Consider the following 26978-nt stretch of genomic DNA (forward strand, 5'->3'; position numbering starts at 1 on the left):
TCCGTCCGGCCCCCTTCGCCGCGCTCCTCATCTGCCCCGCGCCGAGCGCCGCCGCCGCCGCCGCCGCCGCTCCGCTGCCCGCGCCGCCCGCGGCTCCCGATGGAGACTGACGCGCCCCAGCCCGGCCTCGCCTCCCCGGACTCGCCGCACGACCCCTGGTACGGTCCGGCCCGGCCCGGCCCGGCCTGCCCAACCCACGTCTGCCCCGGCCCCGCCAACATGGCCGATCCGGGTCGGGCCGGGGCCTCCCCGGGGCCCGAGCCCGCGCCCCCTGCTCCCTGGCGCCCGGCGCTCACGCGGGCCCTTTGTGTCTCTGCTCCTCCCGCAGCAAGATGTTCATCGGAGGACTCAGTTGGCAGACCACGCAGGGTGAGCCAGCCCGGGGAGCACCCGCCGGCCCCGCACCGCCACCCTGCACCCCTTGCGGCGCCCCAGCCCCGGACGCCCCTGCCCGGCCCTGCGCCCTGCTGACCCCGGGCGCCCTCGTGCCCTCTTCCGCGCCCCGCCCCGGGGACCCCGAGAGCGCAGCACGCTTGGCGAGCGCGCACGGCCCGGCTCGGGTTGGGGAGCAGTTAAGGGGGGGTTCAGGGGGCATCGGGGGGGCGGGCTGGGCCCCCGGGACCCGCCAGCGGCAGCTCCAACTCCGCTCGCACCTGCGGCTCAAACTTTTGTAAGGCGGCTCCCGGAGCGGCGGGAACCCAACCAGAGCGGTCCCCCACTCCAGCCCGGCCCGGCCCTTGCCTCCCCGAGGCCCCGGTGGGCGCCAGGAAGGCTCCACGGGAACCCTCGGCGAGTGCAGGGGTGTGGGGGGCGGCAGTGGAGAGAGCGCGCGGGCAGCTTGGCGCGGGGGCGGCAGGGCCAGGCTGGGGTCACCGGGGGCAAAGGACGGGGGAGGAGGGGGAAGGGCTCCGGGCCTGGGCTGGTCCGAAGGCGGGTGTGTGGTTACAGAAGGGCTGCGCGAATACTTCGGCCAGTTCGGGGAGGTGAAGGAGTGTCTGGTGATGCGGGACCCCCTGACCAAAAGATCCAGGTGAGTCTCTGAAACCTCCCCTTGCCGCTGGGCTCGCCCCTTCCACCGCGGCCACTCGCTGCCCTTGTAACCATCTGCCTCTCCCTCACTACGCGGCGCAGGGGTTTCGGCTTCGTCACTTTCATGGACCAGGCGGGGGTGGATAAAGTGCTGGCGCAGTCGCGGCACGAGCTGGACTCCAAAACAGTGAGTGGCCCTCGGGGTTTCGGGGGTCCTTTGGGAGTGGGAGGTTGCCGGAGGAGAGCGAATCAGGACTCTCTCCAGGGAACTGATTGGATAGGGCTCTGGAGGAGAAAGGGAGCTTTCTGAGAATGAGAGCTGTCATACCCTGAAACTTTGTCAGAGTTGGGGGCAGAGGAAGGAAAGAAAAAAAAAAAAATCCCAGGCCAGGCCTGGGATAAGATGCCACACACACCCAGTCAGGAATTGGCGAGGGAAGTAGCAACTACTACCTTTGCCTGTGAGTGCTAATCTTGATACCTCAGGGTTTGGGGTCGAGCTAGGTCCCTCTCCTACCCCAGACTGAGTGAGTCAGGGCGGCAGTGACCCACGGTGGCTTCTCTGAAATCTAACTACTGTTTGACTCTGTGACACCACCTTTTCCATCCCAGACCAATGGTAAAGCATCACAGAGCCCCCTCCCTTTCTCCTTCCCTCCTTCCCGGACTTTGGTCAATGAGCTCCTGGCTTTGTGTAGAAGACATGCCCCGTCTTTGCCTTTACAGGGGATTTATGAGCACGGAGTTAGCTTGCATGGAAAAAAGAAAAGCCCTTCTGAAGACTAGATCTTAGGAGAAGCTGCTTATTTGGCATTCAAACTCCTGGAACATTTTGCTTCTTTCCCGCTGCTCCCCAGTGTCTTGGACCCTGCAGGGGGCGCTGGCGGAGGCCAGCACAGGGGTTCCACAAGGAAAAGGAGAAAATCAGAGGAAGGCTTACTTGGTGATGGGGGGGGGGTGACTGTCTGCCAGGGGACCGGGACAGTGTGACCTCTCTCCACACTCCCCCATTCTTCCCCAGCCCTGGGCCTCCCTGCTTGGGCCAGTTACTGGCTCCTGTTTACCTGCAACAATAGCTGGTTGTGCCCAAGAATTTGTTAAATTACCGTCTGTCCCCAGCTCGTCTTATCTCTGCCCAGTGGCTCCCACTCCTGCTCGCAGTAATGAGCAAATGAGGCCAGGCCTCGACTTTGCCTACTCTGAAAGGATCTTCTTGGCTCAGCCCTAGTGACCCAGGCTGGGAAAGGAGAGACAGTGGCCTATTGTTTTTGGTGATTATCTGCCATCAAGCTGCCTGTTCTCCTACCATCCCCTGTCCTCAGAATGCACTGGTGGCTTCTGCTGCTTTCAGGAAGCTGAGTGCTGGGGTTGGGGCTGGGGGCTGGAGGAGTGCAAGATGGATAAGAGAAGCGGGGTGGATTGTGAGATGGGTATCCTTAGGAGATGGAGACTGGCAACCGCAAGGGCTTTGTCTGTGTTTAGCATCTCTGGGCTGGGGAAGGGGGTGGAAAGCAGTCTATTTTGGGTGCTGACTTTCACCTTTTGTTTACTTGTTGGGTTTTATTTATGTTGCCGACCGTGAGTCAGAGTGGAGGTGGTGTTTGTATGTATGTGTTGGGGATTTGGTGCATGCATGTGGTTTGGGGGGTATGGCTTGGGTACTGTCTTTCAGTCACAGTCTGTGCATTGAGGCATGTAGGTAGTTGGCTGGGGAGGCTGTGTCTGGGAGAAATAAAAAGGTGAGAATGTCCACAGAGGTATGAAAGCAGAACTTCAGATGGGCAGTGTGTGGTTTTGATTTTCCCTAGAGATCCCAGAACCTTTGCTAGAGGAGGGGCCAGTGCCCTCGTGTAGGTTTTGAGACCTGTCTCTGGGTAGATTCCAGTAGGGGAGTTGGCAGAATTCTGCTTACTGGTTCATGCCATGGAGGCAGAAGGACGCTTGGGGCCAGTTGTCTAGAATGAGGCCGAGTTTTGAATGGAAGTAACTTTGGGAAAAGATAGATCTTGCCTGTGATTGGCTGGTAACTTCTAAATGATGTCTGTCCATGTGAGCGGCAAGAAATTGGCATGACCAAGCCTCATAGGTCCTGTCTTGGTCACAGATGTCGTGTTCTGTTTCTTACGGTCTGTCAGCATGGCTTGAGCACCCAGGAGTAGTGCCCAGGTGCATCCTGCTCTCGTTCCCTCTCTTGTTCACAGCCAAGGGCAAAGGTGGCCTTCTGGTAATGGCACCTTTGTTTGTGCACCGAAGGGAGGTTCACAGAGGGCCGCTTTTACCCTTTATCTCATTTGGCCCCCACCCCCTGCAGCTGCCCTCAGCAGGAGTGGGTGTGAATGTCCCCACTTCCCAGATGAGGGAACTGAGGCAGGTGACGCTTCCCAGATCACAGGTTTGGCCTGCAGCCCAAGGTGTCTAAGTCCGAATCCGTGCCCTTTCACACCACTAAAGACTGCGGCCCGCCTCACCTGGGGCCTCTGCAGTGTCAGGAGCTGTTGGTGTCCAGTCTGGTGGAGGACTTGTCAGAGGTGGAGGTAGTGAGGAAAAGGAACTTAGTCCATTCCTGGATGGTCTGGATGCTCCTGTCTTGTCCTCTTCAGGCTGACAACCTCTGTTTGCAAAGTCAGAATTACATGCATCACCGAGGCAGTAGTAGGTCATGATGCTGCCTCCGCTGTGGAGTTGGTTCGGAGAGGCTTCAGTGTGTCTGATGCTTGGTGAAGTAGGACTTGCTTGGCTCAAATTATTATTATTTTTCTGTGAGCTAGACACCGTGTCACGTGCTCGGTGTGCGTTCTCTGAAGTAATCTGCCGGTGACCCTTTGTGATAGGTATTAGTTTGTCCATTTAGCAGGTAAGCTTGACCTTGGCACTCTGCGAAGTTAAATGTAGGGTCATAGGTAGAAAGTGCCACCCATGGGATTCGAACTCAGCATGTTTTCCTGCCCAAAGCTATTGTGGTTATTCTTCTGTGTCCTGGAAATTGGAGACTGTGTGGCTATTTAAGACTGTATGCGATACCCAAGACCCCTTCCATGCGCCCTTATATGTCCCCTTACATGTCTCTTACAGATTGATCCCAAGGTGGCCTTTCCTCGGCGAGCACAGCCTAAGGTAGGTGTGCAGATATGTGTGTATGTGGGAGGGGTCGGTGTTGGGAAAGCTCTTTATCCTGGGCAATTCTGGATGCTGGTTTTCCCAGCATTCACTTCTGTGGCACATGAGCCTGAAACCTCTGTTTGGAGTGTTTCTGGAAGGTGCTGGGGTGAGGAGATAGGATGCCTGTGTTGTATAGAATGAAGACACGGGCATCTTTCCACCCGTGTACTGGGGTGGGCAGCAGATAGGCTGATGCGTGTTGGGAAAGAGGAAGTCATGTTATTGTCCTGTATTTGAAGCCAATGCAATTTGGACCCTGGGTGTGATTCTAGCCTCATAGATCTAGACTCTGAGTCTTGGAGGGGTGAACACAGGGTGGGCTTCTAGCCTTGGATGAGAGAGTGTGCCTCTGGCTTCGAGTCACCCTCCTGTCTCTGGTTTAAGGTGTTGTGCTTTTGGAAGTGAAGGGAGGAGGACCCTCCAGGTTTGTCACCTGTTAGTTTTAACTTGAGCATCGGGGCCTCTCAAGGGTTTCCTTCTAGAGCGAGGGGTGGGCGAAAGGAATTCTGAGCAGTTGAGCAAAAGCACTCAAAACCTGTGATGTGGGGCAAGGACCTTAGATTTGATTCCGACGTCATGGCCATTGACCAAATCTTAGTTTTTAAGCCGTTGACGTATTGGGATGGGAAGAAAGGCCAAGTGCAGTACAGGGAATCTGGACATCCTGAGTTTGCTGAGATTGTCCGAGTACTGGATGGTCCTTCTCTCGGACGTCTCATTTCCCCCTTGGTGGCAACTAAGGTGCTCTGAGATTCTGGACCTTGAATTCCATCAAGGTTGCCAGCTCCTGCTGGGGCAGAGGGAAAGAAACAAGTTTGAGAAGACAGAAAGGGGCATCTCTGGAAAGGATCCAGCAGAGGGTCTGAAAGCAATTATGGAGCAGGTATTCGAAGGAAGCCACACCAGGGAGCACACGGTCAGAACTGGGTTAATTCCATTAAGCAGTTTGGTGACAGAAGGTGCCTTAGTGTTAGGATGGGGCCTCGGATTAGCCATGCGCTCCTGGGGTAATTAGGACCATGTGTTCTTCCTAAAACAGGACTGGGGCCACGGGGCTGCCGGAGGTTAGGTTGAGAGGAAGGTTGATGAGGAAAATGTCGATGTTAAGTTTGGTGACACCCTGTGGTGGCTTTGGTGTCTCCCAGGATGACTGGTGCTAGGCAGTGGGTCTAGACTCTTGGCAAACCCCTCTTCCTTGTATAGGTCTTTAGGGAAAGCGTTTCCATATGCAGACCCCAGGGAGGGAGGCACACTCAAGCCAGCCAGGGTGTGGGGTATACAGCTGCTTATGACAGGCCTAGAGGCAGGACTCCAAGGGGGAGCTTGGAAGGGGACCTTGGAGAAGCTGGGGCCACAGTGAGCTTGTCAGCTGGTATCCTGGCAGGGGGACCCCCCCCCCAGCCCCTGCTGGTGGCAGTAGGCCACAGGACTCAGGTGCCCACTTTCTCTTTCCTTTCCCGAACAGATGGTCACTCGAACGAAGAAGATCTTTGTGGGGGGGCTGTCGGTGAGCACCACCGTAGAAGACGTCAAGCAGTATTTTGAGCAGTTTGGAAAGGTAGGTCTTCACGGGGGTGCTTTGTGGGAGCTGGGAAGGCACCAGAGAGTAGATCAGGCCAGTTGGGGGGTGGCAGTCCAGTCACGTCATCCCAGGTCCTGCAACAGGCAAAGGAGGGCCTGGCCCTCCCGCAGGTGAGGCCAGACCAAGTCATAGTTTGGGTTCCCTACCCGTCTGTGGGCCGCAGACTCTTGACCTCTCTGGGAGAAGGAGCCGCATGGTAGTCTCTTTCCTCTGTATTTCCTCTGTACCCTTCCACTGTATTTTTCTCCTGCTTCTCTTCACTCTCCCAAGGGAGGAGGTGCTCCTGTAGCCAGTTCAATCCAGTCCACCCACCCACCTTGGCCTCCTGGGAGCTTGCACCTGTCCAGGCCACAGGCAGCTGCACCTTCCGTCCCCCACCCCTTCCTGGGAAGGACGATAATACGGCAATAAATAAGAATCCTTATTGCATTGGGTACCTTGCTTACCCAGGTGGGGAGCTGGGGATGACTGCTGATCCCTTAGGTATGGGAACTGAAGAAAACATCCTAAAGGCTGCTCTGGCTCAGGTAGATACTAGCTCTCCGCTCTTGGGTACTTGAGATGTCATTTCTGGGCTTTGGAAGAGGTAGGCAAAGAAAAGGAGGTGTGGTACCTCTAAGACAATAAAGGTATATCCCTAGAAACTTCAAGGTTCCTTGGGGGAAATGTCAGAAGCGCAGGGGTGAAGGAAGGCCGCCTGCGTGAGTGTTTCAGGTGAGATAGGAACCCAGGCTGGGTTCCTTGCTCTCATCATGGCCTGTGAATTAATTCCCCAGCAGGCCAAGCTGAACCAGGCTTGGGAGATAGACTGTGAGCTGTGGCTGGGTGGGGGGTCTGCAGGCCGGAGGATGCTGATGTGTTGGGGCCAGAGGCCTTGGCTCAGGCGCCTCCTTAGGGACCTGGGTCCACGATGCAGGGCAGGCAGAGCCTGGGCCCCAGAGGGAAGGGCGCTCCTGGGAAGCTGCAGGCCCGGCTCGACTCCGGCGGGGTGTCTTTGTGTCTGAGCACCGAGCATTAGAGCCCGCACTAATCTGATCCAGCAGCTGTGATTGGAGGCCGCCTGCCCCCGGGGCCGGCGTTGCCGTGGCAACCGGGCCCCAGGAGAAGCCGTCAGCGGCCGCGTCTTTTGTTCGGGCCTAAATCGGCGTTGGCATGTGAAACCGGCCCGGGGAGGCCAGGGGGAGCTGGAGAATAGGCTGCCAGGGAGCTAGGGGGACAGCCGGGAATGCCAAGGGCCCCGCGGCTGGGGGGCCAACCCCCCTCCCGCCTGAATCGAGGGGCCGCCACCGAGGGGGGAACAATGGTCAGCCGCCATGGCTGCCACTCAGGCTTAGCCGCCGCCGAACTTGGCGGCTCCCACTGGTCAGCAGTCCTCGGTCGCCTCCCCTCCCCCCTCCAGAGCCCCCCTGCCCCCAGGTTCCCATGGAGACCAAAGCCTATTAAGGACACTGGGCTGGTAGCCTCCCTCCCCTCAGCCAGCCCTAGGAGGGGGACACCACCGGTGTGGGGGTACCCTGGATCCCCAGCCACTTTCCTCAGGGTACCTACCCCGGCCTCCTCAATCCCACCGCCTCAATGGGGGTCTGTCCAGCTAAGCCCAGTTTGAAGGGCGTTGGAGACCAAGGATACTGTTTGGAAGGTTGGGTGGAAGAGGACCGGAAGGACTGGATTTGACCTGAATCAGTTTGTGGGTCAGGCAAGAAACTCAAAGCTGCAGGATTAAGGAGGAAGGGTGTGGCGTTTTTTTCTGTTCATTCATTCATTCATTCAAAAAAAATAATTAATTGAGCACAAGTCAAGATGCTCGGTAGAATAGTGATGTCGATTATAACTGATGCAGCTGTCCCGGTGGGACCTTGGAGTCATCCTCCTGTGTTGGGACTGTGGGCAAATCCCTCCATAATAAAGATAATAACAACTGCTACTTACCAAGTGCACCCCAAACCCCAGCTACTGGAAGTTGAGTATTCTTTGTACTTGTACGTCTAACACCTCTAAGAAATAGTATCTACTAATAACCATTTTACAGACTGAGGGATTAAAGCCATAGGAAGCCAGGGGTGCCCAGCTAGCAGGCAGTATCCGGGATGCCAACTCATGCCTGCTCTACTGAAAGTTTCTGCTTCCGTCAGACCCTCACGTGTCTTGAGCTGGGGGAGAGATGTGCTCAGCCTCAAGGTCGGCTTGACTGCCAATCTGGGGTTAGACCTACAAATGTGGTCACCGACAGGGGAGTGGAGACGCCGCAGGAAGCTGTCCTTTCCACTGCCGAGCTGCTCCGGAATCCCCACTGTCTCCTTGTTCAGTGGGGATTCGCTTCCCTCTGGAAAAAACCAGAGGCTTGGTCTAGGTTGACCCCTAAGAAGAGCTTCGGGGTTCTCTTAAGGAGGCCCACCCTACTTCTGGGGCTGCACTTCCTGCTTTAATGAGGCGTGAGAGGCTTCTTTTAAGACAGATGAAGGGCCTGGAGCGGGCTGAGGGTAGGCTGTGTCTCCTAGTCTTAGGACTTTGCTCTGCCGTTAGGAGTCAGAGGTAGGCCAAGAAGGAGGTGTGCAATGCCAGCAGAGGGAGGAGAGGTGAGCAGCTATTGTTGGGGTTCCGGAGAGGGTAGCTGATGGTGACCCTCCTCTTCGCTCACCTCTTCCCCTCCCCCAGCCAGTGCAAGGCTGCAGCTCAGGCAGTGAACTCTGCTTGCTTTAATTGCAGCCTCTAGCTAAAGGAAACCTCAATTAGAGAACAGAGGTAGCAGAAGGAGTCTGGCTGCTGGCCTTTCCAAAAAGGGAAGAGGCTTTGGTTTTCCCACCTCATAATCTTGCTCCCCCTTATTTCTTTCTCTGGTATCTACTTTGTGCCTTTTCCTCCCTGGTTTGGTGCAGAACTTGCTGTGTGACCTTGGGTAGGCATCTTGGCCTCTCCGAGCCTATTTCCTTTAGCTCTCCAGTGGGGATGAGCCAGCGCAGGCCATGTCGGGATGATTGAAGCCGAGTGTCAGGCATACATTTGGAGTCTAATAAATACAAGACTGATCTGTTGAGAATCTGACAGTTGACTCTGTTGTGCTGTGATGTCTAGGATGCTGTCCCCTGGAGATAAAGCCTGGAGGAGACAAGAGGGGTGTAGGTTTGGGGAGCCCCTGGTGTCTGTGGGTCTAACACAGCAGGCTGTGTTTCAGGTGGATGATGCCATGCTGATGTTTGACAAAACTACCAACAGGCACAGAGGTGAGTGTGGCCCCTCCCCCTTACCAGGCTGGGCTGGGGGTGGGGTGGGGCTGTGGTCAGCCAGGGGGCTGCAGGTCACAGCTGCCCTTTCATGTTGCCTCCTGACATCCTATCCCTGCGGATCCAAGTCCTCTCCAGGGCCTGGCCTCACAGAAGGCTTTTGTCCTCCTCTTTCCTGCACCGGAAACTTTGCCAACTGCAGACACACACCAGGAGCTGAGGACACCCTGACAGTACCCTGTACCCCGCTTTAGCCAGTGTCTGCTCCTTGCCTGGGCTTGCCTTGTCCCTAGTAACCAGAGGCAAGGCCATACTGCCCCTGGGTCAGGTTGACTCTTCAGCCTCAGGCAGTCTGCTCCACCACTGCCCCCTACCCTAAGCCAAGCCCGGATCCCTGAGTCCCCTTGGTTCTGAACCTGGTCACATCTAGGCCTCTCTGCTGTGTCCTGCCTGGTGATCTCCCAAGAGTGTTGCCTTCTGACACATCTCAGCCCAGCCCTTGGTGGAGTCCCTGAAGAGGGGGCAGGCAGTTTCCCCAGTGGCTTCAGGGCTTTTAGCTTCTTTGGGCAGAATAGTGTGGGCTCTGAGTGTGTAGTGGGTATGGTGAAGGGTGTGCCTGGTATGTCAGTGCCTGAGTGTCTGAGAGGGGGTTTGCACGGATGCCTACATGTTTACTGTAGAAAGGTTTGGGCTTGTGCTGCTGAGGGAGGATAAAACGGTGTTAGGTATAAGGTCATCCCTGTGTTTCTATGGAGTTTTGCATTTTTGGGGTTCAAGCAACCTCTGTTTAAAAAGACACCACCCCCCCAAAAAATGATACCTAAAGTGCTGAGAATATAGCCCGGTGCTAACAGATGCAGAAGCCTGGCCTTGTCCACACACACACACACACACACACACACACACACACACACACACACGGCATACACTTACACACATGGCATACACTTTCACACACACGGCATACACTTACGCACACGGCATACACTTACACATACACACACACACACACACCCCAACCTCTGTTACGTCTGTACTGAGTACGGATGTTTTTCTTGCCACTATTCTTTGAACCATAGAGTAACGGAATTCATGGAGAACTTGCGTTGTGCTGGGCAGTAGAAGAGCCCTAGGTAGGATTGGAAGTTCACTGAAGGGCAAGCATGGATTCTAAGCAAATGTGCCGTTCTGGATAAAGGGCTTGAGCATGGCATAGATTTGGGCTCAGGGTGGGCAGCTGGAATTTTTAGCCCTGATTCCAAAGGATGACTGTATTTCCTCCCTCCCCCTTTCTGTCTGTCTGTCTGTCTGTTCGAGACAGGGTTTCTCTGTGTAGCCCTGACTGTTCTGGAACTCCCTTTGTAGACCAGGCTGGCCTCAAACTCTGTGAGATCTGCTACCTCTGCCTCCCAAGTACTAGGATTGAAGGTGTGTGCCAACACCACTTGGCAGGATGATTGTATTTTTATGGTGGCTCTACCATTTTAAAAAAATACTCATTTTATTTATGTATGTGTATGTGTGTGTTGTGTGTCTGTGTAAGTGTATGCCATGTGTGTGTGTCCTCAGGGCCTGCTGGAGTTACAGGCAGTTGTGAGCATCCCGATGGGAGTGTAGGGGGAGCTGAACTCGGCTGCTCTGGAAGAGCAGAGAGTGCCCTTAGCTACTGAGCCGTTCCTCCAGGTCCAGTGCTACCCTTTCTAACTTGGCTGTGTGACCTTGGACAAGTGAGTTCACCTCTCTGAGCCTTGGCTTGTTCTTCTGTAATTTGGGCCTTGAAGCCTTGACTCAGCCAGTAGTTGAGGTGCTCTTAGGCTGTGGGCAGAGCCTTTCATTAACTCTCAGACACTTGCCCGCAAGAGATGAGCTGTGGTGTACGTGTGGCATGGGGCTGGGTGTTGACCATGAGCCCTGGTTCTGACCCTGCCCTCGCCTCTAGGGTTCGGGTTTGTCACGTTCGAGAGTGAGGACATCGTAGAGAAAGTTTGCGAGATCCACTTCCATGAAATCAACAACAAAATGGTGAGCTGGGACTGGATGGGGGTCAGGGGTCGGGGGTCAGAGATGGGGACTCCAGGTCTGGGGCACTGAAAGTGGGCAGGGGTGAGGCTCTGCCGGGAGTCAGCAGAGCCTGGGCTGGGTTGGGGCTCTCCCGGGAGTCAGCAGAGCCTGTTCTCCTGTACCCTTGAGGATGCAAACAGGAAGTCAATGTGATGAACTGTCACAAGTTCAAGGCCAGCCTGGTCTACATAGCAAGTTGCAAGCTAGCCAGAGCTACACAATAAGACTCTGCCTCAAAATAAATAAATAAGAGAATAAATAAATAAATACATTTAATTAAAACTAAAAGTAAATCGCCGGGTGGTGGTGGTGCACGCTTTTAATCTCAGCACTTGGGAGGCAGAGGCAGGCGGATCTCTGTGAGTTCAAGGCCAGCTTGGTCTACAAGAGCTAGTTCTAGGACAGGAACCAAAGCTACAGAGAAATCTTGTCTCAAAAAAACCAAAAACCAAAACAAAACTAAAAGTAAGTCAAATAGGAATCACAGTACACGTTCCCTATATGTTTGATGTGAGCATTCGGTGAACCAACTAGTGTATGTAAAGTCCTTTAAACACCGTAAGCACTCCAGGATCATGACAACTGGAACAGTGATAAAGAGGCTCGCCGGCCAACAGGAAGCGCTGACCATTGGGCTTCATTGCAGGTGGAATGCAAGAAAGCTCAGCCAAAGGAGGTGATGTCCCCGACAGGCTCAGCCCGGGGCAGGTCTCGAGTCATGCCCTACGGAATGGACGCCTTCATGCTGGGCATCGGCATGCTGGGTACGTGCTGGGCCTGCACTTGTGGTTTCTTCTTGCCTAGGATCATTCCTGGGGCTCTTGGGGGGTTGTGTGGGTGTGGCTTCTCCTCTGTGGTCTGCCCTCCTGAGAAGGCAAAACTGCTTCTCATAGCCTGGCAGTTTGGTGTAGAGCACTGCCCTCTTGTGGTAGCTCCAGTATAGTCCAACCGCTCTGTATTATTTGGTCCTCTGCCCATTCACCCAGACTCCGACCCATTGGGATATCTGCATTCATCCCGTATTGATTGCCTATGTGTGCCATTCCCTCTGCCAGGATTTACAGCAGTGACTTCCCTGAGATTTGTGGTCTGTCAGGGAAAACATATAAGTAGGAAGACAAATTTAGGATGAAGTATAGGATACCAGGAGAGTGTGGTCATAGGGAATTGGACCAACACTCTGGAGAAGCTGAAGCCGTGTGAGAGTTACACTGAGTCTGCACAGTGGGTGGGTACCAGTTATGGGAGGTCGAGAAGAGAAAGGGAAGAGTGTACCAGACACGGAGCGGCATTCCAGAGGCATGAGGAGGCAGCCTCTTCTTACTCAGCTGTTGTTATAGTGGGTTTCGAGGGGCAGGGTCTGCCCTCGTAGGGCCGTGGTTCAAGTGAGAGAGAAGAGTGTCTCCAATGAGTGACTGGAGGCCTCGGGAGGCTCAAGAAGGCTCCTAAAGTGCCATGGGCGTCAGGGAGGCTCCCTGGACTAGGTGATGGAAGTGGCCATGAGCCTTGAAAATCAGACAGGCTCAGTTGACCTTTGAAGAGCATCCAGGAAGCCTGGTGGTGGTAGTGCACACCTTTAATCCCAGTACTTGGGAGGCAGAGGTGGGTGGATCTCTGAGTTTGAGGCTAGTCTGGTCTACAAAGCAAGTTCTAGGATAGCCAGGGCTACACAGAGAAACCCTGTCTCAAAAAACCAAAAAAGAAAACAAAAGTACCCAAGGGACTAGGGAGATGGCTCAGTGGTTAAGAGCACTGCTGCTCTTCCGGAGGACCCAGGTTCAATTCCCACCACCCATATGGCAGCTCACAACTGTAATTCCAGTTCCAGAGGATCCGACTCCCTCTTCTGGCCTCCACAGCACTGTACATATGTAGTACATGGACACACATGCAAGCCAAATACTCATTCACATAAAAGAAAAATAAAATTTGCATTTTTCTTTAAATTAAAAAAAAAAGGTGAATCTCAAGAAAGAAAGGCGCCCAGATCTTAAGTGTTATATGTGTTCAGCCCTTAGGAAGCACGTGTTGGGGGGCGGGCACACACATATGGGCACATACACTCATACATACACACACACACTCACGGTAAATAGGGCTGGAGAGCTAGCTCAGCAGTCAAGAGCATTTCCTGCTCTTGTTAGAGCTTCCTGGGTTTCATTCTGAGCACTCACAGCTCCCTGCACCTCCAGTTCCAGTGGATACTGCCATTTTTCATCCTGGCAAGTAGGTGGCGCCCATGTAGCAGACATACACACAAACACATCAAGTAATAATGATAAAATTAAAATATTAAAAAGAAGAACATGCAGCCAGGGGTGGTGAATGCCTATAACCTTGGGTTACTGAGGCTGTGTGTGTGTGTGTGTGTGTGTAAGTAGCATTTCCTAAAGAGTCAGAAGCAGGTAGATCTCTGGGTTAGTGGCCAGCCTGGTCTACATAGTGAGACCCCGACGGAGAAGCATCAACAAGGACTGGAAAGATGACTGTGGTTAAGAGCACACTGCTCCTACAGAGGACTTGAGTTTCCCTCCCAGCACCCATCTCCAGCAGCTCCTGGGTCTGGCTCCAGGAGACCTGACCCTTCTTGTAGCCTCTGTGGAGACCTGCGGGCTCTTCACACATTCACAGTGTATACCCATAATATAACAATAAATCTTTAAGGGTCTGGGCTTGGTGGTACATGCTTTTAATCCCAGCACTTGGGAGGCAGAGGTAGGTAGATCTGAGCCTCAGGCCAGTCTGGTCTACATAGTGAATTCCAGGACAGCCAGAGTTACATAGTGAGACTCTGTCTCAGAATTCAAAAATAAGCAAGCAAAAGTAAATAATAATAACAGTAATAAATCATGAAAAGAAGTGCAACTCTGGCTGTTCTGAAACTTGTTCTGTGGACTAGGCTGTGTCTACTTACTGTGTGGATCAGGCTGGCTTTAACCTCGCAGAAATCTGCCGGCATCTGTTTCTAAGGGCTTTAGAGCGCTTTAATTCTTAAAAATGTTATTATAGTGTGTGTGTGTTCAAGCACGTGAGTGCGCGTGCAGCATGGCACACCTGTGGAGATCAGAGGATATTTTCATTCACTTCTCGCCTTCCTCCTACAGGGGGTTCTGGAAACTTAAACGCAGATCATCAGGCCTGCTTAGCATGTGCCTTACCCTCTGAGCCATCCTGTGACCCCAACTTTTTGTTTAATGTATCATGATTGTGTGTATATGAGAGCAGGTGCACACAGGCAACAGGGCACACGTGGGGTTGGAGGACAACTTTCGGGAGTCAGTTCTCTCCACAGTGGACCCGGATTGTCAGGGGTAGGGCCGAGTGCTCTTATCTGCTGACCTGCCCTTCCCACCTCACCTCATAGTGTGGTTGTCAGTGTTAGAATTTTATACTGGTGAAATATTTCCATCTAATGTACTATTTTCTACTACTATTAGATGACCAAATTTTTTTGCTGTTGCCAGATTGTTTGTTTTAGACAGGGTCTCACTTTGTAGCCCTGGCTGTCCTGGACCAGGCTGGATTCACAGAAATTCACCTCCTATACCTCAAGGGTTGGGATTAAAGGAATGTGCCACCATACCTGGCTATATTATATTATATTATTTTTTTTTTTTGTTTATTTGAGACAAGGGTTCTCTATATAGCCCTGGCGGTCCTGGGACTCATTCTGTAGACCAGGCTGGCCTCGAATTCACAGAGACCCGCCTGCCTCTGCCTCTGTGGGATTAAAGGTGTGAGCCACCACCTCCAAGCTTTATTTTATTTTATTTAAAATTTCTTGAGATGGACCCACGTTGCCAGGAGAGTCTAGAACTCATGGAGTAGCCAAGGATGACCTCGAACTCCCGAGGTGACTGGCAGATGTGCACTTTGTCAAGTTGTGTTGTTTTTGCTACGCAGGCTGTATCCCCATCCCCAGGATTGTTCTAGCAGCCCTTGGCCCTCCCAGACAGGATCGGGGCTGGAATGAGGCGTCTCACCGTTTCGTTCTCGCCCTCATCCTGCACTGTGAGAAACGCCTTTGCTCTCTGTTTGTTGTTTTTGGCTTGAGTGTTCTTAAGCTGCTTTACCCTCGTTTCCAACACTAAAATGTAAAAAACAAACCAACAAAAAACCGCTGAAATGAGTAGTTTGACCGGACACTGCTCAGTGGATCGAGGGTCTGCTGTGCGGTTGTCGTGACTTGAGTTCACATCCCTAGGACCCCCATGAAAGCCAGTCACAGCCACGTCTGTAACCTCTGTGCTGGGGATTCGCCGGTGACCTGGTCTAGGCAGTCAGCTAGCTCTAGGCTCGATGAGAGCCCCCGCGTCAAGATAAAATAAGGCAGAGTGATGGGAAAGGACAGTCGGCATCAGGCCCTGAGAACATGCGTGTGTACACACCCGTACACCGCTTACACGGTGCATGTGAAACTTGCCAAAACGATAAAAGAAGTGGGGTTGGTGGTGAAGAACCTGGGAGCTAATCATGTCTGAGTTTGAATTCCGGTGCTCCGTTATTACTGAGAGAGGCGTTTTCTCTGGGGTTGTGGGCTGTTGGTCCTTATGACATCACGAGATGACCAGTAGAAACTGTAGCCTCTGGGCAGAAAGCTGCGAGTGGGGCGGCCCGGCTGACACTAGCTCGGAGGTCTCATGGGAAATGGCACAGGCAGGGATGACAGTGGCTGCAAAGGCCCTGAGCTGAGCTCTGCAAACTCTAAAAGTCAGTGTGGCTGGAGAGGCGGCGGGAAGAAGCCGAGGGTGGGAAGGTGGGAGCTGAAGTGGGAAGGAGTTGGGGAACAGGGTTGCGTGTTCTTGGTCAGTGTCGCCTCTCTGTGCCTCAGTTTCCATACCTGTACATGGAGGCTCCTTGCAATCTCTCCTGTTACTTGCAAGGTTTAATGAGATAATAAATGTACACCGTGCTGAGCACGAGACTCGGTGCACAGAAGGCTTTTGGGAAACAGGACTATCGGTGACAAGGTGAAGGAAGACTATGAGCAGCTGTGCCCCAGCTGTGGGCAAGGCATCTCATGCTGCCCCCTTGTCCCTTCAGGCTACCCAGGTTTCCAAGCCACGACCTACGCCAGCCGGAGTTACACAGGCCTTGCCCCTGGTTACACCTACCAGTTCCCTGGTAAGTCCTGCTGGGTGACCCCTACCACTAGCATGTCCCCAGTTTCCAGGCAGTGTTAGCCCTCAGGGTGGTGGTGTCTGGGGTGCATGGCTGGGGCATTACCTGCTGGAGGCTTGGAAGGAAGGGCGTGTCTGAGGAAGGAAGTCCTCTGCCCTCCTTCTTAACCGCTCCAGGAGTTGAGAGTTGGGGCACCTCGTGTGCACTGCATGGTACAGTCCTCACCCAGCCATCCATTCTCTCTGTCTTCTGCCTTTCTCCAATCCTGACCCGACTCCAGGATTGCCACTTCTACCACAGACAGCACTGGGTGGAGTGGGGGCTTCCCTCAGGGCCGGTGTGAGTCAGGCCTTCACCAGTGACTTGAAGGCGCTGTCCACAGCCTGAGAGTCTACAAGCTGAACCTTAAAGCTGAAGTAATGGCCGTCCTCATTTTGTAGTTGAGCGTAAAGAGAACACTAGACCTGTTATTTAAACTGAAATTTCAACATCATTCTGGGTCGCCCTGTTATTATTTAATATTGTTTTCCTTTAAGCCTCGAATCATTCCCAGGCCCTTATTTATTTTATTATGAGTACTGGGAATGGGCTTTGGGACCTCACACATGCTAGGCCAGTCCTCTAGGAGAGCCATATCCCTCAATGTTGTTCATTTATCTTTGAAACAGAGCCTCCTGCAGCTTAGGCTGCCTCAAATTCACCATGTAACCATGTCCATTCTTGAGTGCTGTGACCACAGGTCAGGTACCCAGCCAACTGAACCACAGCCCAAGCCCCCTGCCAGACTGGGAAGTGAACCCGTGGCCTTAAGAGTGTCCTATAAGTGCTCTCCCACCGAGCTGCGGCCCAGTTCATCTGGGTCTTACTTACTGGAGGGGTCCCTAAGCACTTATATCCTCTGCCCTTCGGCTGCTTAACTCGGAGCCCTTAGTACACATGTCCGACCCTCTCAGGAATCCCATTTTATAGATGAAGAAGCCTACTGCTCAGGGAGGGCTGAGAGCTGTTGCAAAGGCCCAGCTGGGACGTGGTGTCACTAAGAGCTTACCCACTGAAGGGCACCGCTGTTCCAGAGGGCAGAGGTTCAATTCCTAGCCCCACGTGGTGACTTGCAGTTGCAGGGCCCTGAGACCCTGCTCTGAGCTCCAAGGGCACCCCCTGTGCACGTGGCATGTCCGCATACTGTAGGCAAAACACTCGTACACAAAGGAAATCCCTTTTGTTTTTTTTTTTTTTTTTTTTTTTTTTGAGGCAGGGTTTCTCTGCATAGTCCTGGCTGTTCTGGAACCAGGCTGGCCTTGAACTCACAGAGGTCCGCCTGTCTCTCCTGCCTCTGCCTTCCAAGTGCTGTGATTAAAGGTGTGCGCCACCACCGCTGCTGGGCTAACGTAAATGAATCTTAAAACAAAAACAGGGCTTGGCGTGCAGCTGAGCAGTAGAGTGCTCGTCAGGCCTGGGGAAAGTCTTGGGTCCAACTGTCAGCACCAAAGATCAAGAATCCTAGTGCTGGCGTTGCCTTGTGCCCAGGTTTGAGCGGCACCTCTGGCTTTGTTCTCTTCCCTTCTTCCTCTCTTCTGTGTCACCGCTCTGCCTCCGCCTCACCTACCGAGACTGCATCCTCATTTCCCATTTCCAGTTCCAGTCCCATGCATGGTCTGTCCCCTTGCCCATGGTCCCTCCGGGTGCATTCCTTCCCCCTTGGCCGCGCCAGAGGGGCTCCCTTACTTCTTCCTAAGCTGTTTTACGTTTCATTTTAGAATTCCGTGTAGAGCGGACCCCTCTCCCGAGCGCCCCAGTCCTCCCCGAGCTTACAGGTCAGTGGCTCGGATTTTGTATATCTCATAGGCCACGTGGGGAAAAAGAGAAAGGGAGAGGGACCTTCCCGGGTAAAGCTGAAGGGACCCTTTCCTCCTGCCCGCCAGCCCCATGGCTGTGAGGACATGGCACACTGTACTTGGGCACTGGCCAGTTGGTTCAGCTACATGGCCCTCAAGGGTGGGGCGTGAGGCCAAGCGAAGCAGATGGAGGTAAAGTCACTCAATGATCCATTTGGCAAATAGTTATCTAGCGCCTCCCATGCGCCAGGCACCATAGAGGCTCTGGTACCCAGTGGTGAACAGGCTAGGGTCACAAACTTGGAGCACAGCGGGCTATGGGGACTTTGTACAGGGAACTGGGCATGCCTGTACTCAGTGCCAGCCCACCCTTGAGGGGCTCCAGATCCAATGCTCACTTCTCATCTCTCCTGAGAAGCCAGAACCCCCAGCTTTACTCTCGTATGATTTTTTCAATCCTTATTCTGTCATGGTAACGCTTCTCAGTTCATCAAGATCTGAGGGTCAAGCAACACGCGTCTGGTGACTCCATCTGACTCCAGGGATGTCCGTGGGTTACCACTGGGGGAATGAGGTCAGAGTCTTTGGCCACGAGGGCGAAACTGAGCTGTGAGGCTGGGGCAAGGCTGAGTGGGATAGTGCGCACCTGAGGTGCGCCGTGAGGGTTTCTCTGTCCGGCCCGCTTTTCTCCCATCTTACCTGCAGACTCTGCCGCCAGCCTGACTATATGTGGGGCACTGCTTCAGATCTTCCTTCCAAGGGGTGCTCAAGGGTCTGTCAGAATGGGAGTGGGAGAAGAAAGACTCGGGGCAAAGGAAGGGGAGGAAGGGAGCAGATAGTGACTGCCACGAACAGAGTGCCCCGGCACGAGGGCTTCCTGCCCCCTCTCATAAGAAGACCTCTGTGTGCGCACCTACTGTGTGCAGCATGCACCACCAGGCCTGGGGGGGGGGCAAGAAGGAGCAAGACTGCCCAGGTTCTGCTCTTACTGATTGTGCGGGCCAGCAAGGATAACTAATATTTATTATGCCAAGAACAATTCTTTACACTGTGATAAGCTCTCGGTGAGGTTAGCTACTTAGAGTTTGCTTTGTGAAGGGTTAGGACCAAGACCTCAGTGCCCAGTGTCTACTCTGTAAGCCTGAGTCAGGGAACGCCAACACTGAAGGTATCTTGGCAGGGGAGGGCATGGGTTCTGGCCTCTGTAACTCCTGGGAATGTGATGTCTGAACTTTTCTCTTGGCTTGGAACAAAGAGATGTGGGTATTTCTCTTATGTGTTCAGTACATATTTATTGTGCTGACCCTGGGCCAGGCACTGGGGGACACACACAAGTGAGTAGATAAGGCCCCTGCCTTTCCAGGAGCTGGTATGTTCATAGGGACGGATGGATTAATGAAGTAAGCGAAGTTCCACGGGAAGATAAAGACGCAGCTGTGTGGAATGCGTAGGGTTTCATGCTGGTGGAAGGATGGGGGAAGGGCAGGGGCGAAGTCCCAGTGAGAAGAAGCCAGCAGATGCTCCTTTGCAGAAAGGTGAATCCAGAACTCAGGAGCCACAGTGTTGGGTTTGAATCCCCTGCACAATGACTTAGTTAAAGATTTTCAGGGCATGGACTGGGGACTGTTTATCTGGTAGGCTGCTTGCCTTGTGTGCACAAGGACCCAACATCAGTTCCCAGTACCGAATAGACCAGTAATGATGGCACACGCCTGTAACCCCAGTACTTGGGAGATGGAAGCAGGAGAATCAGAAGTGAGTCTGGGATAACAAGGCCATGCCTCAAAAAACCAAAAAGAAGACGGAAAAAGGGGCAGAGGTCTCTTTTACCTTTTTAGTGCAGAAATTTATTAAGTGCCTGTTGTATACAGAGCTGCAGAGGGAAACAGGCGTAGATGAGAAGGGAGGAGAGAGGAAGACAGAAGCGGGGGCTGGGGGACTTGGAGCGGGGACTGGTCATTTTTAGCCTGGTAGTCAAGGAGGCCCTGAGGGGAGTGGGAGGATGCAGGACACCATCACAGAGCTGGGATCCTATCGGCCTGACCCTGTGGGGGGCTCTGTAGCTCACTGTCCTCAGCCAGTCCTCCTGTGAAGTAATGGGCCTGGCTTCTGTGCCCTGGGCCAGTTGATGTAATGTCCCAGTCACTCTGAGCTAGATGGTCACTGTCCCACCGAGGGTCCTGTGGACACAGTGCTACTGTGTCTGCCACAGCAGATCAGGCTACTCGAGTCCATTGTGGAAACTGAGGCTGGGCTGCACCCTGGGGCGTATCAGGTCAGGGCACACAGAATGGCTGTTCACAGCGGCTGTCTGTGCTTTGACCCCGGGGGGGGGGGACACAATGACCCCCTTCTCCAAGCTGGGGCCAGGTGGGAGAAGCTCTGCCAGATGGTAGGGTCCCCTCTCGTGCCCCCTTCCTTGTGCTCAGCGCCCACACCTTGTCTTCCAGCTATTCCTCTCACTGCTTATGGTCCCATGGCAGCAGCGGCAGCAGCGGCAGCGGTAGTCCGAGGGACAGGTGAGGCCTTCTGGGAAGGGAGCACTGGAGGGGCTGGAGGAGTCCAGAAGGAAGAGGCTCCCGCTCCAGCCATTGACAAAGGGTTCGTTTATTAAGTCACCCAAGTATTGACTGAGCTGAGGACATGAGCCAGCCGAGGGTGACTCTGGCAGTGTCCCCCAGAGCGTGCTCACTGCGGGGTGTCGGGGTGCAGAGGAGCATGCCCTGGGAATGGCTGCTGCGGCTCTCGGGGCATCGGGCCCTAGAGGCGTTGCCAGCTGGTGCTTTAGGGAAGGCCAAGGAAAGGCTTGTGGGAGACGGTACAAGAAGGGGTAAGGATTGCTCAAGCTGAGGGAACAGCCAGTTTGCATGGGTCAGTTACAGGAACAGGGAGTGGGGAAAATGGAGCTTCAAGCAACAGAGGGACGTAGGCCAGCCCTAGACAGTGCACGGATGTCTAGATGGAGGAAGACTTGAAGGGGCTCACGGGGAGAGGAGGCTGTCCAGTGGTCAGAGAGAACATGGTGGAGGCTGGGGAGGAGGGATTTAGTGGTCTCCAGGGAGGGGCATCTACAGGCTCCGGGCAGGCATGGGAGGAGTTGGAGTGGGTGTGGTGGGGTGGCTGTGGGCATCCGGGCTATCACTGTCTTCTTTCTGGGTTGCCAGGCTCTCACCCCTGGACGATGGCTCCCCCTCCAGGTTCTACTCCCAGTCGCACAGGGGGCTTCCTGGGGACCACAAGCCCCGGCCCCATGGCTGAGCTCTACGGGGCGGCCAACCAGGACTCGGGGGTCAGCAGTTACATCAGCGCCGCCAGCCCCGCCCCCAGCACTGGTTTCGGCCACAGTCTCGGGGTGAGTGGCCAGGCCTGATGGCCTCCACCTCACCCCCCATCCTGGGAGATCTCTGAAATCGGGGGAGGGAGCAGTTTTGTCCATCTTCTGGTGTGAAGTGAGATTGAGGGATGGTGACAGAATTTCTTCTTTCGGGAAGAAGGACAAGATGGTGTCCTGTGGCACTGTCAGTGGCTCCAGGATGTTGTGCAAATGAGATACCATCTCCTTTCTGTGTGCGTGGAGTCCACTCAGGAGTGCCCTAGTTCTAACCAGGGAACTGCCTTGCACACGCGCCAGCTAGAAGAATCTGTCTCGCCTTAGGGTTCCCTCAGGAATGACAGGAGCCTTCAGTTTATCTGAACTTGCCTCAGGATCCTAGGAGTCTAATTCTTGTCTTTTCAGGGTCCCTTGATTGCCACAGCCTTCACCAATGGGTACCACTGAAGCAGGGGAGAGGTGGCAGGAGGTGAGGAGATGGAGAGATGGAGAGGACTGGGGGCGCTGGGGGCGCTGGGGAGCTGATCCTTTGCAATGCTGTTGTGGATGCCAGCCCCATTTCCACTTAACAGTGTGCACAGCCTACTACTGGGGGAGACAGACCTGGAAGCCAGCAGTGGCCAACAGACAGAAGAGAAGCCACTTAACCCGCTGCAGTCTGACGTAAACTAAGTCAGGCATGGTGGCATATGTCTGTAATCCCTGCACTTGGGAAGCTGAGACAGGAGGATGGCTTTGAGTTCTAGACCAGCAAGGGCTCCAGAGTGAGACTGTCTCAGAAAGAGCTGGAGAGGTAGTCGAGTTGCTAAAGTTCTCCTGAGCAATCGTGAAGACCTGAGTTTAGATCCCACATAAAAGGAAGAAGACAGTGGCCCTGCCCGGGACCCCCAGCACTGACAGGCAGGTCCCCGAGGTTTGTTAGCCAGCCATCCTAACCAGATGGAGAAGATAGTTGCCATCAACCGCTGGCCGCTACGTGCACATACACGTGGGTACACTTAATGTCCTCACATATGTTGTGCTTGCACACACACTGACAAATACACCGTACAACACACACAGCTACACAAATAACATAAATATTAGCCCAGCACTGGGGAGACAGAGGTCGGTAGATTATAAATTCAAAGCCAGCCTCATATGCATAACAAGACCCTATCTCAAGAAACCAAATATTAATATAACAAATATGAAAATGAAATATAAATTAATCATATTTCATTGACTGACAAAGATTTTTTTTTTACAGTTGATGACTCCCAACATTGCTCTCTGGTCTAAATTGGCTCCAGACCAAGGGACAGTCTTATATGTCAAGGTTTTTAATTTGTGCTGGGGATTGAACCAGGGCCTCTGCACCTGCAGTTAGAGGTGACTGTGAGCTGCCATGTGGGTTCTGAGAGCTAAGTCCAGGCCCTCTGCAGCGAGAGCTCTTACCCACTGAGCCATTTCCCAGCACCCCATCCAGGCTTTAAACATTCATATTCTTTGACTTAGTAATAACTGCTTCTAGGCATTTATTTTAAAAACTGCAAACTAGCTGGCATGGTATATCATGTCCCAGCACTCAGGAGGCAGAGGCAGGCAGATCTCTATGAGTTCAAGGCCAGCCTGGTCTACACAGCGGGATCCAACCCTGCCAGCGCAACACAGGGAGACCCTACCTCAAAAACCAAACCAAACTAAACCAACCAACCAAACAGTAGCCCCCCCCCCCAAGAATGTAAGTAGACAGAATATATGCATACAACAGAAAATTACACAGCTATTAAAATAGAGTATGGGATTCGCACATAAGGTTCCTATGTGTAGTCAGAACACCCAAGAGACTGGTGGGGGCCGGAGTTGCCAGGTGCTGGTGGTGCACATCTTTAATCCCAGCTCTCTGGAAGCCATGGTAAGTGGATCTCTGTGAGTTCGAGGTCAACATGGTCTACAGAGTGAGCTCCAGGACAGCCAGTGCTACACAGATAAACCCTGTCTCCAAAAACGGAGAGAGGGGGTAGAGAGAGAGAGGGAGAGACAGACAGACAGAGAGACAGAGAGACAGAGAAACTGATGGAGGAAGAGCATCACAAGCTTGAGGCCAGCCTACAAAAAACCAAATCTTTAAAGAGTGTAAAAACAACTGGTGCGGTCGAGATGGCTCTGGTTATGAGCGCAGAGGGCCTGCGTTCACATCTGCAGTTCCAGGAGATCAGTCAGTGCTCTCTTCTCTCCACAGGCTCCTGCACCCGTGCACACGCACACACACACATACACACACAAGTGATTACTCCACAGGCCCGTGCACATGCACACACACACACACACGATTACTCCACAGGCTCCTGCACTCGTGCACACGCACACACACACGTGATTACAGGCTCCTGCACCCATGCACACACACACACACACGATTACTCCACAGGCCCGTGCACATGCGCACACACACACACGCACAGTTGATTACTCCACAGGCTCCTGCACCCGTGCACATGCACACACACACATGTGATTACTCTGCAGGCCCGTGCACATNTGCACACACACACACACACACGCACAGTTGATTACTCCACAGGCTCCTGCACCCGTGCACATGCACACACACACACACGCACAGTTGATTACTCCACAGGCTCCTGCACCCGTGCACACACACACGCACACACACACACACAAGTGATTACTCCACAGGCTCCTGCATCCGTGCACACGCACACACACACACACACACGCACACACGATTACTCCACAGGCTCCTGCACTCGTGCACACGTGCACACACACACAAGTGATTACAGGCTCCTGCACCCATGCACACGCACACACACACGATTACTCCACAGGCTCCTGCACCTGTTCACACACACACGATTACTCCACATGCTCCTGCACCTGTTCACACACACACACACGCACACACAAGTAATTACTGTTTGAATTTCTGAGATGGTCGTAATGTGGAGTCGTGGCTGGCCTAGCACTTGCTGACCTCAAATCAGAGATTTGCCTACCTCTGCCTGAAGGGCATGTACCACCACGCCCTGCAGTAAACATAGTTAAAAACATAATAATAAATCTTTAAAAATGTAAGAATAAAACAAACGAGATACTTCCAAATAGTATACAGGGTGCTGTTTTCAGTGGGGTTCAGGTAAGCCTCCCAGGGAGCATGACGAAACCTAGCCACTCAAGATCTGGGGACAGTGCCCAGTGCCAACCTGCCATGTAACGGGAAGTGCCAAGTCTGAACAAGTCTGGGCAGGGACTAGGAAGGGGGCGCGCCTATGCTGTGGGCCCCGGAGAGAGTCCGTGGGGGCGCAGTGTCCTGTATCATGCCGTTGTCTTTCAGCGCCCCAGCCTGCAGCTGACTGAGGACCAGAGTGAGCCAGCAAGGGGATGGGGACACCTCAGCCGCAGCAGCCCAGCCCCTCCGCTGCAACTCGGACCGCTACTGCCTGTCCCCCAGCCCCTGGGCCCAGCCCCTGCCCTGCTGTCCCCACAAGTCTGGCTCCCCTACTAACCTTCTCTCTTCTGACCTCACCCCTCCCCAACCTGCCTTTCTCCCTGTCTGCTTTTATTTATTTTGGATTAGCCAGTTGCCCCCCCCCCCCAGATTTCCCCTCTCGGGTCTGCCCCATCCTTTTCTGCTGCCCCCTTTAGGACACCCCAGAAGGCTTTGTATTTGTGCATAGCTAGCGTGAGGGCAGAGGGCGCCTGCTACAGGCCGCAGCCCCGACCCTTGTTTTTTATTCTGGCTTTTCCCTTTTTTGCTCTTTACTTTTTTGTTTTGTTTTGTTTTAAAAGAAACTGTTTTTAAACTATTTCTAGGTTTGTGAATGTGAAGCCCCAGGCCGCAGGGAGCAAGGGGCCAGGTGCCCCCGCCCCCACCAGCTGAGAACAAAGTGTCTATGGGTGTGGGCTCCTGGCCACCTCCCTCCAGCCCCGGAGAGGGGGGTAGAGGGCAGGGCGGCGGGTAGGCCAGGCCGAGCCCCTGGGACCATCTCGTCCTGTGTCCTGTATCATATGTAAATACTGTGAGGTGAAACCCTAGCCCCACCCCTCTCTAAGACCCCTTGGGGTGTGGGCATTGCCTGACCCCACAGGGCAAAGGCCTCCCCTTGTCCCTTGTCTCTGTCCTCTCCTCCTCAGACTTACTGTAAGCTTGCAGACCTCAGCTCTGGCCATAACAGGCCCACGCTCTCAGGTCTCCTGGGTTCAGGGCCTTGGGCCTACTCTCCCCAAAAACCCGATGTGGGGGCGAGGGGCCAGGGAAGAGGAGGGCTTGCCTAGAGCTGCTGCTGGGAAGGAATTGGCTCTCCAAAGGTCTCTCCTGGCCACTGCTTAGGCAGGATCTTCATGGTTTCTGCTCTGAGCTCCCCACCGTGGGTGGACATGAGGGGCACTTCAGTAAGAAGATGCCAGGGACAGCAAAGGGCTTCTCAGGGAACCCCCACATTCTCACTGAAGTTTCCCATCAGGATAGTCCCACAACCAGCGCCCTTGGTAGCCCCTTACCCTGGAGCCCCCTGCAGAGGATGTGAAGTGAGACCTGGCTGGTGTGGCGGGGCTGAGGCCTACCTGCGTCATCCCCTCTGTGTCCTTCCCCACCCATGTCTGAGCCCCGAACCCTCAAAGCCCCCTTTGGAGAGTTAACTGTCCATGTGAGGCGCTCACTCAACCTATTAGCCCTGAGAACTCAAAGCAATAATCTTTGTCACCAAGATGCGCGGCTGTTTTCGGTGTTTTTTTTTTTTTAATTTTTTTAAAAAAATATTTCCTAATAAAAGAGAAGCTGCATTTTATTGGTTTTTCTTTTCAATTTTCTACACATCTGAGCTGAGCCCCAGGAGACTTAGCTTCCTTTTTTCCCCATCCCTGGACCCGCTCACCCCACTGGACCTAACTGTGGGTTCAGGGACCTGGAATTCCATTTTCTGATTTGTTTGAAAAATTTTTTTTTAAGATGTTACATGGTGTTTTTGAAGCCAGCAAGTTCCACCCTCGGTGTCTCTCCACATCTGTAACTTCTTTTTCCAGGTCTTATTTTGTTTTAAATTCCTAATAAATTATTTGAAAACGGTGCTGAGCTTGAGTCTCCCGTGTGTGTCCAATTTGTGGTGCCCCCAGGGAGGTGCAAGATGCATTAGGACTGTACCCCTTCTCTAGGTCAAACTGACGTGGAATAGGACAGCGGAAGCCGGAGTGTTGCTGGGAAGAATGCTTGCCCAGCATGTACAAGGCCCCAGATCCAGTCCCCAGTAAGAAGGTAGAGTGCCAGGGGGAAAAGTGTCCCTGTTTAAACTTTAAATAGTGCCAGTGTTTTCACTATGACGCCTCAGGAGCTGGTGGGTGGCCTGGAGGGTCACGGTGTTTGCCCCTCAAGCCTGTTAGCCTAACTGATCCCTGAGTCCCACATGGTGGGAGAAGAGATTGGCCTCGACAACTGCTCTCTTATTCCTGTGCGTACGTGGGTGCACACACACACACAAACAGTGAACTAGTAAGAGAAAAAGCTTTACGACTCGTAGCTGTGGTGTGTTCCTGTAATCCCAGCAATCGGGAGGCAGAAGCAAAAGAATCTTCCATTCCAACCTAGCACGGCTCCATAGTGAAACCCTGTCTCAAACCAACAGCGAAGAGCCAGGCGG

General features: G+C 53.6%; 1 protein-coding gene across 6 annotated transcripts; it reads left to right on the forward strand.

Moving 5' to 3' along the window:
• On the forward strand, positions 1-26411 carry Msi1 (musashi RNA binding protein 1). Of its 6 annotated transcripts, none has more exons than XM_050131569.1 (15): positions 1-158; positions 329-369; positions 949-1030; positions 1132-1216; positions 4102-4143; positions 5654-5746; positions 8943-8991; positions 10931-11013; positions 11699-11816; positions 16096-16176; positions 17931-17987; positions 20459-20527; positions 21173-21360; positions 21745-21808; positions 24680-26411. In XM_050131569.1, the coding sequence occupies exons 1-14, from the start codon at positions 100-102 to the stop codon at positions 21784-21786; spliced, it is 1089 nt and encodes a 362-aa protein (XP_049987526.1). In that variant the 5' UTR covers positions 1-99; the 3' UTR covers positions 21787-21808; positions 24680-26411. The 6 variants fall into 6 exon arrangements, with proteins under 6 accessions (XP_049987526.1, XP_049987527.1, XP_049987531.1 ...); XM_050131570.1 differs by having other exon boundaries at positions 21206-21360; XM_050131574.1 differs by lacking the exon at positions 21173-21360.
• Positions 26412-26978: the final 567 nt, after the last annotated feature.

The sequence above is a fragment of the Alexandromys fortis genome, unplaced genomic scaffold (genome assembly GCF_014885135.2).
Source record: "Alexandromys fortis isolate MF-2015 unplaced genomic scaffold, M_Fortis_MF-2015_v1.1 scaffold_382, whole genome shotgun sequence".
NCBI lineage: Eukaryota > Metazoa > Chordata > Mammalia > Rodentia > Cricetidae > Alexandromys > Alexandromys fortis.